The sequence below is a fragment of the Orcinus orca genome, chromosome X (genome assembly GCF_937001465.1).
Source record: "Orcinus orca chromosome X, mOrcOrc1.1, whole genome shotgun sequence".
NCBI lineage: Eukaryota > Metazoa > Chordata > Mammalia > Artiodactyla > Delphinidae > Orcinus > Orcinus orca.
The window spans coordinates 75,291,367-75,313,138 of NC_064580.1; the positions used below are offsets into that span (position 1 = coordinate 75,291,367).

The 21,772-nt window shown below is 36.1% G+C and overlaps 1 protein-coding gene across 1 annotated transcript in view; it reads right to left on the reverse strand.

Annotated features, from left to right (window-relative positions):
* Window positions 1-6,363: 6,363 nt before the first annotated feature.
* The window catches only part of CHM (CHM Rab escort protein), a 198,247-nt gene continuing 182,838 nt past the window's right edge, over window positions 6,364-21,772 (reverse strand). The window contains exons 13-15 of the mRNA XM_004283098.3: window positions 21,297-21,395; window positions 15,774-15,934; window positions 6,364-9,692 (exon numbers count right to left, since the gene is read on the reverse strand). Of these exons, the coding sequence (XP_004283146.1) occupies window positions 9,501-9,692; window positions 15,774-15,934; window positions 21,297-21,395 (452 nt within the window). The 3' untranslated portion in view covers window positions 6,364-9,500. The remainder of the gene's footprint in view (window positions 9,693-15,773; window positions 15,935-21,296; window positions 21,396-21,772) is intronic.

Below are 21,772 nucleotides of genomic sequence, written 5' to 3' on the forward strand. Positions count from 1 at the left end.
ACACTGCCCATTTCTGACTTAAAAATTGTAAGCTCCTTAGGGTATAGAACTTAGCTTATATCTAATGCTTTGTAAACTTACCTATCTGTAAAACTTAAATGTTTACATATTATGCAAATAGCTTCCATACCAAACAAAGGTGAATTTCTTCAAAACTTTAGACCATATTTGACCTTAAGAGTCTTATTCCAGGGTATTATTTTGAAAATATATTTCTAATACAAATCAGAAAGGACAATTTCACATCACGTGTGCCAAAGGCACTAACTTTAGGTATCCTACCTATAGTTGACTTCCATTGTAACAACAGTTGCTTTTTACAGCACATACTTGTTAGATGGGTATTGCCTCTCCTACGGTTTTTCTCAGAATAAATTGATAGTGGTTAGAAGTCACCAAGATAATTCTCTGCCAAAGTTCTTCTCAAGTGTAGATAATATTTGCTTTCTTCCTTGATTTACTCCCCCTTCTGTGTGGAACTTCGGACCTGAAAATTTTATGACATTTCCTAATCAGTAAAAGTCCAAATTTGCACAGTACACAAATGCATTCACAAACCTACATACATATTTACACAGATAGAGGGGGTTTGGAATGTTCTAATAATGAAATTTCCCAGACGTGTTTATTTAAAATAAAAATTTAAAATTTTGTGTTTGCAAGTATCAGAATTCAACATGCATTTCTTTTTTATTTAAATAAATTTATATATTTTATTTATTTATTTTTGGCTGTGTTGGTTCTTTGTTGTTGTGCGGGGGCTTTCTCTAGTTGCCGTGAGCGGGGGCTACTCTTCATTGCGGTGTGCGGGCTTTTCATTGCAGTGGCTTCTCTTATTGCGGAGCACGGGCTCTAGGTGCGCGGGTTTCAGTAGTTGTGGCACGCAGGCTCGTATTTGTGGCTCACGGGCTTAGTTGCTCCGCCGCATGTGGGATCTTCCCACACCACGGATCAAACCTGTGTCCCCTGCATTGGCAGGTGGATTCTTAGCCACTGCACCACCAGGGAAGCCCTAACATGCATTTCTTGAACATCTAAAGAAATCTGATTATGAGACAGGAATGTCTCAAACAAACCAAGGGCAGGAATGATACTGGGCCTCAGGAAGGACTTGATTATGGAATTAGAAAGCTCTCAGAAACCAACTTTAGGTTCATCTGGCAGTTCTGTGTCTCATCACTGCTTCTTTCTTTGCAAACTGTCTTTGCTTTCCTAGCCACATGGTAGAAAATATGGCTGTCCATAGCTAAAGAGATTTTGTGTTATGGGTCAGCCACTCAGAAAGTCAAACTCTTTATGAGTCCCAATTCCGAAGAGGGTCAGGAGCATGTCCCTATCCTAGATAGAAACCACCGTGGCCAGAGGAGCATGGTTATGCAGGAGACACATGGCCATGAGACAGGTGTTGTTAGGTGTTAGAGATGGAAGGATGAATAGCAGGGCACCTGCTCTCAAGTTTCTCACTATCTAGGAGACAGAAACAAAATCAGAAAACTTAGATTTCTATGAGATAAGGGCTTTATGAACAGTTTTTGGTGGGGGCGGTACAGAGGGAAAAGTAACTTTGCCCCGTGGAGTTGCCAAAGTGTTAGCAGTTGAAGTAATATTAGAGCTGGGTTTAAAAGGCAGAAAAGAAGGGTCAGGGGAAAAGGGGTGTAGTGATAGCAGAGAGAGGCCAGGAAATTCCGGAAAAAGAAATGGCATATGCAAAGGGCCAAAGAGTTTGAAGATACTGAGAAGTTCATTGTGTCTGAAGAATATAGTGTGAGGTGGGGAGGGAGGTAGAATGATAGATGAAGCCAAAGGGGAACATGTTGGTTTTTGGAGGGTCTCGTTTCATATGCTATGCTGAAGAGTTCAGACTGTATTTAATATGGAAAGGATTTTAAGGAGAGAAATGACAAGGTCAGGGCCTTTATTTGTATTTATTTTTTAGGTGAAACTCTACCACCAGTAGGGCAGGCAGATACAGCTCATTAAGATGAAAGAATATAATCTTACTAGTAGTAGATCACAAACATGTTTCAGTGCATACTGAATTAGGAGGAACAATCCAAACCTTTCTAACTGTGTGAACTTGGACAAGTTATTTTATCTCTGTGCTTTAGTTTCCTCATCAAGTTCTTCACCTGTAAAATGGAGAATGATAATAGTACCCACAGGTTGTCTTCAGGTTAAAAGTGTTAATAGAATACTGCCTAGTACATAGTAGGCACTCCACGTGTTACCTGTCATTTCCTTTTCTACTCTCTCTCTCTGCCTTGACCTCAGGGTCCCAAGCTACACCTTGCCACATTTGTTGTAGGCTGGGAATAAATGCCCACTCAAGGGCTTCACTGTTGCTAACTTTGGCGTGTTATTATGCTAAGTGGGTCCCTTCTCATGATATGTAAACATGAGAAGGAATCCATGCACTGGTTTCTGCCTCAATAGGTAATTGGAATAGAATGAGGAGCCTAGCGTCAGGAAAACTAATTATAGTAATTAATCTGAAAGAGAATGAGAACAGAGGATTGTGGGAATAGAGAGGAGGCTGTGATCAGTAAGATATTCTGAGATAAAATCAATAAGATATTGTGCTCAACTGAATGAGGGAGCTGAGGAAGTGAGGACTGTAATTTAACATGTATGTAAGCAAAGTGAATAGATCTTTTAATTCCACTGTGTCAACTTTTTTGGCTTAAAAAACCTGTCCACATTTCAATTGACTTATTTGTTCCATCAGTAGCTCTATTTAGATAAAAACAACCGGTATGATCTCCACTCACTATTAGAATTTTTATTTAAAAAATTTTTAAGGACATGTGGCCTTTTGTTTTATTTTTTAATTTATTTTTATTTTTGGCTGCATTGGGTCCTTGTTGTTGCACGTGGGCTTTCTGTAGTTGCAGTGAGCAGGGGCTACTCTTCATTGCGGTGCGTGGGCTTCATTGCGGTGGCTTCTCTTGTTGTGGAGCACAGACTCCAGGTGAGCAGGCTTCAGTAGTTGTGGCGCGTGGGCTTGGTATTTGTGGCTCACAGGCTCTAGAGTACAGGCTCAGTAGTTATGGTCCATGAGTAGCCTGTTTAAAAATTGGAAGTATAGTTGATTAACAATAGTATATCAGTTTCAGGTGTACTACATAGCAAGTCAATATTTTTATAGATTATACTCTATTTAAAGTCATTACAAAATAATGGCTATATTTCCCTGTGCTGCACAATATATCCTTGTTGCTTATCTATTTTAGATTGATACATAGTTTGTATCTCCTATATCCCTATCTTGCCCCTCCCCCATCCCTTTCCCCACTGGTGACCACTAGTTTGTCTTCTATATCTGTGAGCCTGTTTGTCTTTCATTATATCGTTCATTTCTTTCTCTGGCTTATTTCACTACACATAATACCCTCTAGGTCCATCCACGTTGTTGCAAGTGACAGAATTTCATTTTTTTATGGCCGAGTAATATTTCATTGTGTATATATGTACCACATCTTCTTTGTCCTTTCATCTGTTGATGGACATTTAGGTTGCTTCCATGTCTTGGCTATTGTAAATAATGCTGTTATGAATACTGGGATGCATGCATCTTTTTGAATTAGTGTTTTCATTTTCTTTGGATATATACCCAGCAGTGGAATTGCTGGATCATATGGTAGTTCTATTTTTAGTTTCTTAAGGGACCTCCATACTGTTTTCCATAGTGGCTGCACCAATTTACAATCCTAGTAACAATGTACTGGAGTTTGCTTTTCTCCACATCCTCACCAACATTTGTTATTTGTAGACCTTTTGATGATAGCTATGCTGACTGGTGTGAGGAGACATCTCATTGTTTTGATGTGCATTTCTCTGATGATTAGCAATGGTGAGCATTTTTTTCATATGCCTGTTGGCCATTTGTATATCCTCTTTGGAAAAATATCTATTCTGGTCTTCTGCCCATATTTAAACTGGGTTTCTTTTTGATACTGAGTTGTATGACCTGTTTATGTATTTTGGATATTAACCTCTTGTTGGTCATATTACTTGCAAATATTTTCTCCCATTCCATTGGTTATCTTTTCATTTTGTCAATGGTTTCCTTTGATGTGCAGAAGCTTTCTCATTTGACGTCTCATTTGTTTGTTTGCTTTTGTTTTTCTTGCCTGAGGAGACAGATCCAAAGAAATATTGCTAAGACTGATGTCAAAGAGTGTATTACCTATGTTGTCTTCTAACAGTTTTATATTTTCAGGTCTTACATTTAAGTCCTTAATCCATTTTTAGTTTATTTTTGTATATGGTGTGAGAAAGCAGTCCAGTTTTTCCAACATCATTTGTCAGAGGCTCTCTTTTCCCCATTGTATATTCTTGCCTCTGTTGTTATAATTAACCATATAAATGTGGATTTACTTCTGGGCTCTCTATTCTGTCCCATCGATCTATGTGTCTGTTTTTGTGCCAGTACCATGCTGTTTTGATTACAGTAGCTTTGTAATATAGTTTGAAATCAGGGAGGGTGATACCTACGGCATTGTTCTTTCTCAAGATTGTTTTGACTATTTGGGGTCTTTTGTGTTTCCATACAATTTTTTGTATTATTTGTTCTGGTTCTGTGAAAAATGCTATTATTGGTGGTTTGAAAGGGACTGCACCTAGAGGGTATTATGCTAAGTGAAATAAGGCAGGCAGGAAATACAAATACTGTTTTAATTCACTTATATGTGGAATCTAAAAAACAAAGCAAATGAACAAACAGAAATAGACTTATAGATACAGAGGAAAAACAGGTGGTTGCCAGAGAGGAGGAGGAGTGTGGGGAGGATGAGTGAAATCAGTGAGGGAGATTAAGAGGTACAAATTTCCAGTTACAAAATAAATGAGTCACGGGGATGAGATGTACAGCATGGGGAATATAGTCAATATTTTAATAACTTTGTATGGTGACAGATGGTAACTAGACTTATCATGGTGATCATTTTGTAATCTATAGAAATATTGAATCACATATTGTGTACCTGGAGCTAACATAGTGTAGAATGTCAATTATACTTTAATTAGAAAATAATAAAAGTAAGTGAAAATAAGAGAAAAATGCTATGTTGATAACATGAAGAGTAATAGTATTTAATATATATTAGAATGTGAATAGAAAACTAAGAGCTATTATTTCACCTTTTCAAGCTCTACAAATCCTTTGCTGAATTAGTATAGTCTTGAGATTTTTCCCCACACATGAAAAATTTGAATAGAACAATTCACTAATGCTTCTCGAGTAGAAAGTTGTCCATCTCTAAAGAATATTTCTTTTAGGGGTCAACTGTCTCATTGACAGGAAGAGGATTTACACATGCAAGTCCTATTAACATTAATAGGTGTTACCAGCATAAATCTCCCTGTAGTGATAGGTGAAAAGACCCTCCAGTCTACTAGGATTCAAGTTCTAATGATTACCTGTCAAATGGTCCTAAGAGTCATCATCACTAGAAAGAGCAGACGTGGCAACTTGTATGGGAAGGGCATCTCACTGCAGCCCCACAGCTGAACTATGTTAATAGAAAGAAAAGTGGCCTTCAAAGTGTGACCTGGGATGTTGTGTTAAACCTCTTGCATTTTTAAAAAGCCATCATTAAAGAAGAGAATTGAAACATATCAAAACACTTGTTTAAGAAAAAAAAAAGTGTGAATACTCTTATGAACTCCAAGGTGTTTGAAGGATAATACAGCTACTTGTTTAAAAATTCAATTAACCTTATCTTTCTTAAACTTGATTCATTAATAATCTCACAGATAAATTGCCAGTTTTGAAATAATGATGTTACCTTTTGAATACGTCCTGTCTGGGAAGGTTTAAAAATGACTTGGAATTGACAGAAAATGTCACTCTTCTTTAATTATTTGATTCAAGAACAAATCATAGTTCAGTGAATGATTTCTGCATGAAAAGAACATCAGCAGTCTCTTATCTGTTGCAAGTAAGCTGCTGGGGACTCAACGACCACAAAGACAAATACATCAGGTTCACACTCAGCAAGTAAATAAGAAAAACGTTTCAGATTCTCATACACTAAGTGAGATGCGAAAACAGTTTGCAGGTAATGTATTGTAAAGCCATATCCCATGCCTCAGAACACTGATTTCAAACAGAATGAGATCTGATGCTGGCAACTAGAACAGTTTGCTAAGTAAACATACCCATGTATCATTTGATTGCCTTTTTCACAAAACTGACACAGTTGGCAGATGCCTAGGAATAAAACCAAGTATACAGCTGGACAATTAACTAAGAATTTAAGTAATAGATCAGTATCAACAAATAAATCAGTTCCAAGACAATTTTTAATTTCTTGGCATATATACAAAATTTTAATATTAAAAAATAGGATACCACGCCTGAAAGGCATTAAAAACAGACTTTATTTCCTCTGAAAACTTACGGTTACAGTGTGCAAATTATGAATAATCATATATTCATGCTTTTGGAAATGCATATAAGAAAAATCAATCAAGAGTTGAGAGAGAAATTATCCAATACCAATAGCAGTAAATAACTTATTTGTAAGAAAACTGCTTTGAAGGATCACTATTATTTAGCAATCAAATTTCAACAAATTTTTTTCAAGGTTTTTAGCACTTTAGACAAAGGGCTGCCTTCTCCAGAACTACAGCTGTGACAGAAGTTAATCATTAGTGTGGCATTATTTTACACAAAGGGCTGCCCATCTCAGAAACTACTATTCCAGAAGTTAACCATTAACATGCCTATTTTCCTATGAGCAGCTAGATATCATAGAAGATGGGGAAATTATAACTCAGTTTTCCTATAGAAAAATATATGTTTATAATATACATATCATATATATCTATCTTTTTCTGGGCAGGCATACCAACTAGACAAAAATACAGTAGCAACATAGGTCTAGTAACCAGTTTTCATGTTGATCACTAAACTGAATGGTATTATCATTTTTGGTTAATAAGAAGCATGCATAACATAAACATTTTAAACACATGAATAAAAATTCTTTGATAATAGCTATTTTCAAAATTTAAAATTAGCTACTGAAATTTCTGCATCACATACAGCATTTATATTTTATTCATATGACTTCAGGCTTATGGTTTTACAACAAAACTAAAAGGTTTTCCTTTAAAGCTATGAAAACAAGTATTTGCAGTAATTAAGGTAGCTGAAAAGAATGCTCTTAGAATAATTTCTATTACATTCTGAGGCAACAGGAAATATCTAAAGTTCTCTAACACAAGGTTTTTAACAGTTGTGTATTATCTTAATCATCACTAATCATATTCAGGAGCTTTTAAACATTTCAACAGTATTTAATAAATAACCTGGAAGAGAAATTCCGATGCTGGCTAATGGATGAAATAGGGTACAGTATGGACTGGGCCATAAGACCACAGAATATCTCCTTCATTGTTTTAGAGAGCTGTAGTAAAGCTATCAGTATTTTTCTAGTCATTCTGGGTGTACCCTGATTGGCTGTTTACATAAGTGTGCATGCTGCATCAAGAGGCCTTAACTCTAAGACTATAACAAAGTACAATATCTTAATTGGTGCAGTTTACTGCAATTGTATTCAGACTCAATACTCTCATATAGTGGAAGCTTTTATATTGCTGGTACTGCGGGGCAGAGCCAATACCCGGCGCTTATAGGTATGTATTGTGCATTTAGCGCATGCCGTGGTTGGGTTTCAGGAAATATGATTTAAGATGGATCTGAATCCATATAACAAAGTAGGTTATAATGTGATTCCCTGATTTGTATAACATTATAAAAGGGGAAGAAAGGGATAGAGGGGATTAAAGAGATAGGAGAGAGGCTATACAATGGGGAGAAGGATTAGGAGTAGCCTGAGAGGCTGGGAAGATTTTCTTCTGGATTCAGGTATATCCGCAGGGGGTTTAAAAGGTGAGGCAAGAGCTACATTCCTTGATTTTTTCCATTTCTCGTGAGTCTGTGACCTGACAGAGCTGGTTTCTTTTAAGATCTTCTCTGAAATCTGGAGAGGTCAGAGCCCTGCTGCAGCTGAAGTATGTAAGAACTATGTGCTTTCTACTGTAGCCATGGCTCTCTGATCAGCAAGATAGGCCAGACTGCATGACAACGCACTTTTAATGTATTTATTTATTGAAATAAGTTGTTGAGTCCAAACTATTGCTCAAAAAAGGTAAACCATTAGAGCTTGGCATTTGGAAAGATTTTAATATAGGCACTGTCACTGTAACTAGATTTGCTGCCTAAGTACAGCCCTTGTATTTTTATGTTAAGTGCATATTAGGGTTTACCAATTGTCATATTCTATTTAGAGTCCTTGGTTGTTTCAGGTTTACCTACTAGAAGAGGAATATGAAGAGTTTATAGACTGTTTTCCTTATTAAGATTCAAAACCACAATTTCACGTTACTATGTTTACTTTTCTATTAGACTATAAAATACTAATTAAGGAAATAGATTTTTATTTTAAAAGCTTAATGCAATAAGAACACTGTGATCTATTGTGTTGGGGGAGGTGACAGCAAACAGTTATTTGCTGCATGAGATCTTTGATATTCACCCCCAAGACAATGAGAAAATTCTGAAACAACTTTTATTCCAGAAAAAACATTCTAAGGACGGCACTGCATTTATCTTCAATATCATTCTCATACAGTAGACATATGGAGAAACTGAGGCCCAGAAGTTAAACAATTTGCTTAATATCATCGGTGGCATAGCTAGGACTAAATTAGGTCCATAGACAATTAGGCTAGTGCTCCAGATACTCGACTAGACAGAATTTCCAAATACCAATGAGCCTATTCAAATCTTTCCACTTCTTCAGTATTGAGCCTTCCTAGTATGTTCAGGATTCACATACAAATATCACTACTAACATTTAAAAGAAAAAATCACTGAGTAATGAACTCATGACTTGTTTATAAAAGTGTCTACTTTAATATTAGCATTTTCAATACTCAAGATAGAAAACAAAACAAATCTCTATTTCAAGCATAGGCTCCTGCCTGGATCATGACACTTTAGTTTTTATCAGCTATATTTATGTATGCTTTTATCATTTGTGTCACGATGCTCATACCCATAAAGAAAATATAACTCAAATAATCAAAGGAAATATGTAAGCAGATTTTGCAGATGTGGTTTTCAAACAAAGATCCAAAGTGGCAAGCAAAAGCTGTCCTAATACCATAGAATTATTAACAATGCATAGGATCACTTTCATAAACATAGCTATATTTCTGGGAATCAATCCATTTATAATTTTTATCTGCTAATCCCACAGGTTTGGTATCTTAAAGCAGGCAAGTCAATGTGCTTTACAAGTGTTTTGTGGTCTTGGAATGTCCTTTTTAAGGAAAATTCCCTTTTGGATTTCTATCATCTGTTTCTCTTGGTAATTCTGCATGTCAGCTGGCTGCTGCTTTGTAACATTTTTCAAACCTTTCTTCCATCAAGAGGACTCTGAGGCTAGGAGGATTTTCCAAAATGTGCTATTCAGTTTGGTGTATACTCATTATTCAGAGGGCTCCTCTGGATTTCTCAGATTTGTGCTTTCCCTGGGAGTCTCTGAGTTGGCCTCTGGTATAGCACTGGATTCTGAAGCCTCTGGTTGTAAACTGTCTCCATCAAGGATAATGTCTTCAGGATTTGGTGGGGGTGGACAGAAGTCTTCGTTGGGGCAGATTTGTTGGAAAAGTGCTTCAGCCTGGCCAGGGAAGAAAGGGCACAAGAGTTTTTGAATATTAACGTAAAATGTATGTGCCTTTCTGGAACTATCAAAACAATGAAGTATCACCCTTAAAATTTTCTTTAAGTTATAGAACTTTACACAGCACACACGAGCTTCTAAAAACTGCTTTCAGAACTCCATGACTTTTCTCCCTCTAATTTATACATTCATTCAGGCCCACCCTTCAAGTATATCAGTACTTGCTAAGACTCTATGAAGTGCTCAGATAGTTGAGATTTTAAGGTCATTCATTCTACATGTCAACAGAAATACAATTTCCCTTAATATCCTTTATATAATTTCCTAATAGAGCCTGTTTGTGATATTTGTACTGTCTAATTTAGCATATACTAAGTTTAACAAGTCATTGTTCAAATCAAGAAAATTCTTCATTGTTTGCTCTACTATTTGCTTTTCTAATTTTCCTCTCCCTGTGCTTTGAGGAATATAACACAGTGTCCAAGACAATGGACACTGAATAGATAACCATGCCCAAATGCTGGCTCTGCCACTTAGCAGCAATGTGATCTGGGGAATGCTTACTCAGCTTCTGAGCCTTGCTCTCCTTGCCTATAGAATGGCAGAGTAAAGTAAGCCTCTCTATTTGGTAACTGTAATCATTGCTATTAATAATAACATAAATTAAAATGTTGAGATTTAAGCTGAGCTTAGTCTGGCAGGGTAAGAGAATAATAAAGTAAATGTGATCTTAATTAACAACAACAAATACACACACATACAAGAAAGTAAATGTGGCAAGTAGCACTGTTATTCTATTCTAAACATATTCCTGCTATTATTTAGATGAATACAGTTCTTTGTTAGATAAGGGTCCCTGCCAGGCTAGGGAGCTTGCACTCTAGCCTACCGGTAAAAGAACGTCATTAACGGGTTTTAAACATATGCTTGTTTTGCTTTAAAGGTTACAATGTCTGTCTGTACCACTTCAACCCTTCTTCCCAAAGTACACGCAAAGTCATCCATTAGGTCAGGAGTTGACAACTATGGCCCACATGTCAGATCCAGTCTGCTGCCTGTTTTCATAAGTAAAGCTTTACTGGAACACAGTTACTCTCATTCATTTATCTATGGTCTACGGCTGCTTTTGCACTGCAATGGTGGAGTTGAGTAGTTGCAAAATACATTATATGGGCTGCAAAATCGAAACTATTTGCCATTTGGCCATCTATAGCTTGTAAACTCCTACATCAGGTGAATAAAACCAGTATCTTTGGGATAGGGTGAAGGGTTGGTTAAGCAGAAACTTTTGAGCTTTGATGTTGAGTTGAAAGAAGGGACAGGGAGAGAAAAATAGCTTCTTTCCTTCTTAAGTATAGTTCAAAGTTATATTTTTAGACATGCCATTTTATTATGGATATTTTGAAATTAAATATTTGAGATGCCTGCTTTGCTTCCATCCTGGGGTCTTACCATATACATCTTTGCTGGAGACATTTAGTCCCTAGAAGCAGGACTGAGGTCAGACAGAGCCTCTACCTCACACTTTAGTTCCTCTAATGGTCACTGTGTCTGTTATCTCTACCTTGACTGCCTATAGAAGTTCTCCTTCTCCTTTACTCTCTGCATGCAATCAGTCAGCAAATCCTATCAATTTTATCTCTTAGTTCTTGACTCCACCTGTTCCTCCACTAGAGACATAGCCCAGACATGCACCATCTTTCCCCTGGACAACTGCAACATCTCAGAACTGGACTGGTCACTTTGCCTCTAGGGTTCCCCTGTGTAATCCATCTTTATGCTGCCCTTAGAAGGGTCAGTGGAAAATGAAATTCTGTTTATGCCTTTTTTTGGCTTAAAACTCTTCTAACAGGATACAAATCCAAGATACTTATAGCAAACAACATCCTTCAGGCCTATCTTCTCTGGTATCATCATCTTCTTCTTCATCCCATCTCTGCCTCTCAGGCCTTTTGCTCCACTGTTACCTGTTTATTGGTACTTTCTTAAACATACCATGATGTTTACACCCTGGGCTGGTGCAAATGCTATCAATTTGATTGTCTATCACTTGGATGAAGAATTGCTACTCATCTTTTATATTCTTCCCTGTAAGGTTCTCTGACTCCTAGATACAACTCATGGCTCCTCTATATTACTTTTATACTTTCGATATCATTCTCTTATTGCATATACCACACTGCAATGTCATTTGTTTACACGTTTTTCTCCTTTACCAGACAGTGATTCATCCAGGAATAACGACTGGGTTTTAGTTAACTCTGAATCTTTAGTGCCAGGCATGGAGTAGAATCTCTCTTTCTCTCTCTCTTTATATATATATATTTTAATATATTTATATATATAATATATATATTATATATATATGGGAGAACTTTAGAAACCGTATATTATACAAATGTTGAATATAAATATTGTAACAATTATTATGATTACTATTATTATTACTGTTCCTCTTACTTCTACTCCAATTCCTCTGTATCTCACACCTTGTCTCCCTTTTGCCACCTCCCTGTAGGATAGATTTTCTCCTGAACTCCAGTCCCTGTGGCTAGATCCCACTCGACCTGTTTTTGTATATCCCTGTCATGAACAATGTGTGTCCTAAGACTGCCAAACAATTGCAGGTTGCCACCCTGCTTTTATTTGTGTTCTACCTGCTTGTGGAAATCCCACCTTCAGCTCACTGCCATTGGCCCTCTCTGATGCCAATTTCCTAAAGCCAGACTCCAGCCTTTCCCAAGTCTCTCCTCTTTCCAACTGCTGGAACCTTTTAGGGTCAACTGCCACTTTCTGGAAGGTCTATCTAGTGCTTCTTGGTGAACTTCATTTCATTTGCCAACTAAGCCCCAGTTCTGAGAGTTGTCACCAAGAGGTTGGTTCAGAGTACTTAATTGTCAACTTTTAACCTTCCTTGCTGTTTTAAAGCCAGAAGTTAGCTTAGGTAAAGACTTTCATGTGGTTAAAATAATTAAAAAGGGCTAATTATATTGTGAATTAGTTTCCTTATATTGGGAAGTACAGAGAGGACACGTTGAGTTATTTAGATATTCCTGTTTCTTTAACATACATCCACACAAAACAAACAAATATTTTGTCAATCTAGCAGTTTAATGTATTTAGGATGTATCTGTATTAACGAGTTGAAAGTAGCATAGTATACTAGATGAGTGTACAAGCACTGGAATCCAACAGACTTGAGGTTAAACCTTGGATAAAAAATTTAACAGCTATGTGATCTCTGGAAAAGTTATTTAGCCCCTTTGGCGCTTAGTTTCCTCATCTGTAAAATGGGGATGTCACAGCTACTTACCTCATAGGGTTGTTGTGAGAACCAAATACAATAATATATATGAGATGATTAGGACAATGCCTGGCATGTAGAAAATGCTCAATGAATGGAAGCTTCAGAAGATATGACGCCTAAAATTGCCCTCTCCCTCAATGGCTTGAGAAAGTGAATGCTACTGCACTATGTGAGCAACTTGACAGTTCCTATGACCTATAAAGCTGGTCTTCAACTTACAAATTATGAACCAAAAGTCATAAGCAAGTTGCTGATCTGTCCATATAAACAACATTCTACATGCTGGTTAGACTGCCAGCCCAGTCCACATCAGCCAATATAACCCATTTCATACCTTAAGTATAATACAGAGTACAGTACTATTTAACTATTCTTATTCTCAAGGCAGTGGCAGCTCCTAGGCAATGGGGGTTCCTGAAGAAGGAGGGAGCTATCACTGGCTTGGGAGTATAGACAAGTAGGGACTATAGACCAGTCTGTTCATCAGTATCTGTGGGTAAATGAAACACTCCCTGTATTAAGAAAAGAAATATCTATGTCAGGTTCAGAAAAAAACTGGAGTAACACAAACTACAAAAACTAGCAAGTCACAGAAAGATTCACATAATAGAGAATGTCTTGGTATGCTCCTGCACACAACTTTAACTTGTGAGTAATAAACAGATCAGATTACTTTATATTTTTAATATGTCTTCAAATCATAAATAGCTTCATATGAACACAGAGAGACAGGTCTATGTTATTCAACATCTATACATTTACAAATAAGAAGAGCAGATGCAAACTTGCCAACTAGCAAAATGAAGCATTTTATTTCAAAAAAAAAAAAGAGAAAGAAAGAAAAATGATATCTGCAGGTACTTATGTTTCCTACACAGGCAAAGCTTAGGTGATGTTCTGAGGGCTTTTAGAGACAATTTGGAAGACAGAGTCATCAGTTAGTGCTTGGGATGAACACAGCATGACATACTGGAATTAGAACAGAGTTTATCTGAACAAACTGGCTATTTTTATTTTTTATTATTATTATTTTTTGTGGTACGCGGGCCTCTCACTGCTGTGGTCTCTCCCGTTGCGGAGCACAGGCTCCGGACGCGCAGGCTCAGCGGCCATGGCTCACAGGCCCAGCCGCTCCGCGGCATGTGGGATCCTCCCAGACCGGGGCACGAACCCGTGTCCCCTGCATCGGCAGGCGGACTCTCAACCACTGTGCCACCAGGGAAGCCCTATCTGAATAAACTGGCTATTTTTAAATGTTATTATTGATGCCCTTTAAAGTAGGCATTATAATATTTCTCCCAAAACTGATGTGAGGTTAAAAGCTGTATAACAAATATAAACCTACTTATAATTAACAGTATATAATAATTAGCACCCAAACTAGTATTACTGTTTTCTTCTGTGAAAACACTGCACTCAAGTCTATCTTCTTGGGAATCAATATCTCATGATAAAATTATCCTTTAATTTTAATCTTTTAGCTTGCAGTTTAGATCACATTAGCACTTCTATATTAAGTCCTTATTTAAGGCCTTCCATTTTGGTTAAAAAAAACATTAAAGTTCACTCAGGAATAAAGTTACCTGGCTGATAACTTGCTGGTAATTTCTTCTTGGAAAAAAATGGACCATCAAAGCAAAAATGACTTGGCCATTTTAAGCCATAAATGTAGATATTGAACCATCCTGAGTTCCTATTAAACTAACAGAATAAATGATGGATGAGAGATGTGACTTCCTATTTTTGTTTATCACTGACTAAATATGATTATCCTGGATCACCACTAGACTCTGAAGATGAGAAACAAAGAATCTGGTAAAAAACTGTAAATGTATAGGTCATAGCCTTGCTGCTATGCCTAAAAATTAAAGGCTCAAAAAGGCCATCTGCTCCTATAAGATCCCTACCACTAGTGGGAATGAAACTTCCATCTGTGGTCTTAGAACAACGTTAAATTATCCATTTATTGTTTCAATAAACAGATGCGCCAACTACATTGGTGAAAAGTTTAGACTTATACCTTAAAAAATGGTATTTTCTGCTCTACTCTTCCTGTCAAGTGCAGAAAAGTGTGTTTGTACATGCATATGAATTTTCAGCTTAGTAGACTCATAATTCACTTTTGGCATTTTGTGTCACCTGCCCTGTACCTATTGATAGCCCTGCCCAAGAACGCTGTCACAAAATTCCACCTTGATTTAACATACTCCTCAGCAGCTATTATAGTAGCTTTGGGACACCAGCTTGTGTCAAAACATTAAAGGAATCATGTTAATTGTGAAAAACTATATGTTCTTTTCCATGGTAAGGATGTGCCTTAAAAATGTGCCATTTTAAAAATACATTTTGTATGCCTTACTAGTTACACTCCTTTGGAAATGACTCAAGTTTACAGAGGAAAAAGTTTGTGTATTTCAAAATACAATGATAGGCCACCATTTAAATTAGAAGCAATGTTTCTTTAGAATACTGGCATTATAAATTAATTTTTCTGAATATGTATTTCTAACATCTTCTATCTTTATTCCCACAATGGAACTCATAAACAGTCTCTTGTAGTTCATCATTATATTCAAGAACGTGAAAATATTTGATATTAAAGTGGCTTTGTTGTTCACCGAGAAAAAGTTTAGGGGCAAATTGCAGAGATGGTATTAAATGAGAGAGATGCTTTTTAAGTTTCTTTTCCCACCTCCTAGAGGAAAAAACAATTCACTTTCCCTACCACACCAACTTCCTAACATAAAACCAAGAAACACCAACAGCCTTACCTGTTTGACTGCATTATCATTTCCTAAAGCACAGTCTGGGCCAGAGCAGACATAAACGTTGGATGGTAAATCATTATAAGAGTTCCTGCTGACGTCTGAAGAATCTCTCATATTGAAGTAAAGAGCCCACAGAAGTCTTGGCTTTTCAACTTCTTCATTTTCTAAATGTAGATATAAATTTTACTTACATCTAAAGCACAACATGCCTCTCAATTACTACAACATGTAGCCAATTGCTAACAAAGCTACCACTATATATTGTAGTAAATCAGAGCTTTGTATGTAAACTATAGTAAATCTGTATCCACACACTCTAATACATGTGTATGATATTTCAAGCAATGATGGCTTTTCAACCTAAAACAAGTTAGATTTTAAAAATTATTTTGATTATTAGTAAGTTACTTAGATTTAACTCCCATCATGTTCCCTTGGATTTCTCTTATTTCTCATCACCAGTATGAAAGCACTTATGATCATATTCATCTTTAAATTATGCCAATGAAGTGAGAAGTTAACATAAATTTATTTTCTTATGTTTCACATGGATAAACCAACTTAAAAAACTATAAAGTAAGTCAATGCTATATACAGGATTATGAGATGACCAGAATAGAGAAATCTATAAAGACAGGAAGTAGGGGAATTCCCTGGCGGTCCAGTGGTTAGGACTCAGTGCTTTCACTGCCGAGGCCCAGGTTCAATCCTTGGTTGGGGAACTAAGATCCCACAAACTGCGTGGCATGCCCACCCCACCCCCCTCAAAAAAAGACAGGAAGTAGATTAGGGTTACCTAGGGCTGTGGGGGAATTGAGGGTAAGTGGAGGTTAATGGCTAATGGGTATGGGGTATGGGTTTCTTTTTGGAGTGATGGAAATATTCTAAAATTGACTGTGGTGATGTTTGAACAATACATTAAAAACATTGGATTTTATACTTTAAATGGGTGAATTGTATGGTATGTGACTCTCAATAAAGCTGTTATTAAAAAATAGTATATACAGGATATCCTAACTCACTAACACTCTGTCCTACTAGATTACAAAAGTAATGCCAACCAACCAACAAATAACAAAAATATGATTATGAGACTGTAAGCTGTTTTCAGTGCACATTCTCTCATTTACAGCAAGCATCTATTATGTGTTAGGCATCAGGCTAGGAGCTGGGGATACAAAGATGAAGTAGACTTAGTCCTTATTATCTTGCTCTTTCATGTTCCCTAATACAGAGCCTAGCACATAACAGATGCTCAATGAATAATTTCTGAACCAATTTTAATTCTGCTTTCAGGTATAATCAAAGCATGATGTGCTTATTAAAAGATCCAGCCCTCTTAATCTCAATACCTAAAGCCTAATCCTTGCTATCTTAATAATTATTTCTATGCCTTTCTTCTTTAGAAATGTTATAATTACATTTTCTTTGGTTGAAAACAGAAAATATTGCTGTTAATATATTTATTGACTACAGTGTTTTCTTAGCCTGAATCTGAAGAAAAATTCAAATTCTGTACAATGATAATAAAGGACGTGCATGACGATTACCCAAGACCATAAGGCACCTTGTGAATCATAAAGAAAATTCTAAAGGTATAATTATCTAGTTAATTAACTCTTATTGGTAGATTTATAATCAGTGGAGAAAAGTTAGCTAATTTCATTCTTCAGTTAAAAAGAATGTCCCATTCCCCAATTCAGGACAAATAGGTTTTTTATTATACTTAATTTAAAATATCTCCACTACAACAATACCAAATATGTTCTCTTTCTAGCTCATCCTGAATAATCCATAATTATTAATGTGATAGAATGAAGAAACTCTGGATGAAGTGATCCTTTAAGATGCCCCTTTCTAATGCTAAGATCTATGAGTCTAAGGTATCACTAACTTCATGTAAAGCACAAAATAGGTGGCAAAACCTACTTACTTACAAAATAAAGGAACATAAGGGACTCATATTTCACAGCTAAAACCATATGGCTCTTAGTAAATTTATTGGTGAGCTTAGTTTCAGTAAATCTTACAGGAAGATGGTTAAACATACTGCCTATCACTTATGAAACCAGACTCTAGGAGCATTGCAGAAAAGTGAGCTAAGGTCTGGTAGTCCTTTAATATTGCTCATTCCATTTCTAAGCATATACTAAGAGAGCTTATCTTATATTTTATGAAAGTTCCAGCTCAGAGGAGGGCTTTCACTCAATAAAAGTTGGGGGAAATGAATAATTCAATTATAGGAAAGAAATTTCATAGAGGTTGAAGTTTTGAAAAGAAACCGAGAGGAAGATGAAAAGTTGACATAGGCTGAAGATAAATGCTCTAGACACAAGGGAGTTATTGGGCTTTGACCTTAAAACCCTCAAAGAAACAAGTAATTGCTTCATCTTTCTTTGAGGCCAGCTGGAAGGCAGAGAGAGAGCTGGAAAAATAACATGCAATTGTGCAGTGCAAAATTGTCAAAAAATTATTAAAGCTATCGAGGTTTGGTTAGGAATACATCACTTGGTCAGAAATAGAATTGGTTTTCTGTAATAGCTCATTTCATTCAATTAGATTGTGCAAAGGACTAAACAAGTAACAGGTAATTTAGAATAAAATCTTGGGCGAATTAAACTGGGGCAAGTACAGAATAAAGTAGGCTGAAGAAAATCAACAGTGGCACACCAAATAAAAGCAACAAATAGTCTATAGCTGCATGCCATGTTTAGGGAGAGAGTGAACTATTTTAGCAACATAGCACAGTAGCACAAGACCAAGAGAGTAGGAAGACTGCCACAGCTATGACCTAGACTGGACACAACAAATACAAAAAGGAATTAAGATAAGGTATTTTACTTCTCAGCTTAGTAAAAACACCCTCACCAGCCACCTATTTCAAAATGACACCTATAAGGGGAATTCCTGCATTTAGGCAGTGCTGATTTTTTGAGATAGGAACTGAATGAGATAGAATGAGATAATGCCACATGCTGTGCCCAGTGGAGGGAAGAAGAGAAAGAAGATGGTGCAGTGATGATATTACACTGCAGACATTTGAAGATATTGTACTAATGAAATTCTTGCTTCAATTTGTATGGAAAAACCTCAATTTCCTGCGTAAAATAAGAAATCACTTAGGAAAGTTCTACCTGTGCTTTGAAGGATATTATGGAATCTGGAAGAATTAATGCACATATGAATGGTGAGCAATCACCTCATTTTCTCACCTGCAGAATCAGGTTTATTAAGCATAAAGTATCTGAAATTTCCTTGGACTGTGAAGTAGGGAAGAGTTTAGAGATCTCTGATGCTCTTAAAGGAGGCTGGGAAGTAGGGCTCTTAGAAGTATTAGTACAACTGCTTCTTAAGACAGAGCATATGTCACGAGCTCCAGCTGATACCTTAAACATGAACAAGTAAGAAAGAGAGGGAATAGAAGGAATACCTTCACAAGGCTATTGGATTCCTCAGATACAAAGGCAAAGAAGTACTGTGTTTGAGAAGAGAACATTATCTTTTAATACTATAAATGAACTTCATTGCAAAGTGACTAGGCTGACTTTCACAAAAGCTCAGGAAGCACAGCACTACACAGAACATATAAGTCGAATAAAAAGAAAATAAGCTTAAATAATGTTATTCCTCTGGCACACATTTTAAAACAAAATATTTATAAAGCTTTAAATCATAAGGTTTCATATCATAGTCAAATAATTAAAACATAATAGTAAAAGCCATCAATCTGTGAAAATAGGGGCTTTTGCTACAGAGAAGAATGTGCTTTAATGTATTAAAAGTTCATATTACTCATAAAGTTCCTTCTTCCTCATTTAGGCAGGAAAATGAATTGAGTTCTCTTCTCCAGGTGACTTTGCCTCTTTGACCTGCCATGGCCCAGTGCTCACTTTATCTGGTGATTCATTTTCAATAACTCCAACAGTATTTGTTCTGACATTTTAATTAAAATATGACCACTACCTCATCCTGATGATAAAAAGGCCTATGTGTCAGTGAAAACTGGCTTTTCAGTGCCTCAGTGCACCTGAGGACCCCTCTGAGCACATAGTTCTTACTAAAGAATTTCACTCAGGTTCTAAACAATACATCATTTCAAAATAGGATCACATTAACCATTAAGATTAATGTTTAAAAATCTAAAATGGCTAGAGGATGCTAAGTAATGAATATGTAATTTACCCATCTTGATTTTTTAAAAAAGAAAATGCATTTAAAAAGTGAAGAGCAATGATACAATATTCAAATTTAGTATATTATTTGGGACCACCACACAATGAAATTACAACCAAAAATTATGAAAAAATTCAGAAATAAAGAAGGAATTCTGAGTTTTTATAAGCAAGGTAACTAAAGCCAAAGACAAAACTATTATTCCATTTTACATTTAGGAATATTATTGTGTATTGTAACTCTGCAATCAAATTTTTAACAATACATTTATATGAGACTTTCCAATGGAAAAAAAAAGTAAATATGAAACAAATTAAATTCCAAACTAAAGTGAAGTAAATTTTCAGACTGCAGAATTTGATTCAAGCAGCCCAAAAAGAAATTAATTATACCGATATTAGCTCCTGAGAATGGAGCAGTTTGTTTTCCTATGTAAATGTAAATGCTCCTTTATGCACTATCTTGCAAAGAAAACAAACAAGACACACAGAAGATGAGCTAAAAGGAAATACAATAGGTAGGGGTAAATAAATGGTTGCCTGAACAAACATAACATCCAAAGAAAATGAAGATATATGAATTAATGAACTGGCCAGGATTCAAGTGGACATCCAAATCCTATAATGAAAATCACCGTCACTTCATATAAATGAATAAGATCCATTAGGCCATGTTTTGATCACCTACACATAGAATTCACTACAATTTGCTCCATTCACAGCTACAAGGGCTACCCTATGATGCGGGGAGAAAAGTTAAAAAATTCGTGGTTGAAAAGCATCTTTCCACCATGAGTAGGCAGCAAAGTGGCACGTATGTTTTGAAAGCTAAATATTTATCACATCACTAGCATGCAATGCATGAAAAGACAATTATTGGTTAGGAAGGATTCCTACGTTTGCCAATTAATAGCTTAACTTTCTCTCAGTTGAACCAAGTTTTTTTTTTTCTTTATAAATGAAGATAACTTTTTCTGATAAAGGAATATATGCTCTTCATACAACATCTATAAAATAAAGAAAATTAAAAGGAAAAAGAATTATACATAATCCCACCAAAATTGAGAGATTTCCTGAGTCTTTTTTCTATGCATATGAGTATGTACACATATAAATTTATATTTTTGCACTTAATTATATACATTGTGTGTGAGATGTAGCTTTTTCTCTTATTATAAATATTTCCCCAGTTTTAGGAAGAGAATGTGCTTAGTCATCCTAGTAAAACATGTAAGCATTGGTGCTGAATACATCACCTTTCAATTCAGGTTGCAGAAACCTTCCTGAGATCTCTAAAGAGGAGTAAAGTGGTCACGTTACCTTTCCATCATGAATCACTGATTATTGTTCTTACCTATCTCCTTTTCGGTATATGGAGTAAACAATTTCTGCACAACTGGTTCTAAATCTTCTCTTGCTGTTTTAGAAGACGTACAAGTCAAATGAACCAAATCTGTTTAAAAAAAAAATATTTTGAGTTCCTGCTTATCACAAATTTCACTGTGTACTCATATTCAAGGCACTAAGCTGGTGCCATTGGGAATAGAGCCAAGCACGTCATGGCTCCTGTCTTTAAGAACTTTATAATCTAGTGATGGAGGACATGTAAAAACCATAACAATATGCTATGTGTGTTAAAAAAAATAGCGAAAATATATGTTAACTAATAACAAAGAGGGAGCACACTAAGACTCAAGACTAAGTACCAGTTGATGGTTATGTAAAACCAGCAAGGTAAAAAAGCTTAGGAAACCATTTATTCATAGAAAGAGCTTAAGCTATCCTTACAACATTCCCAACGAGGGTGGATAAAGGATTGCTAAGCAAAAT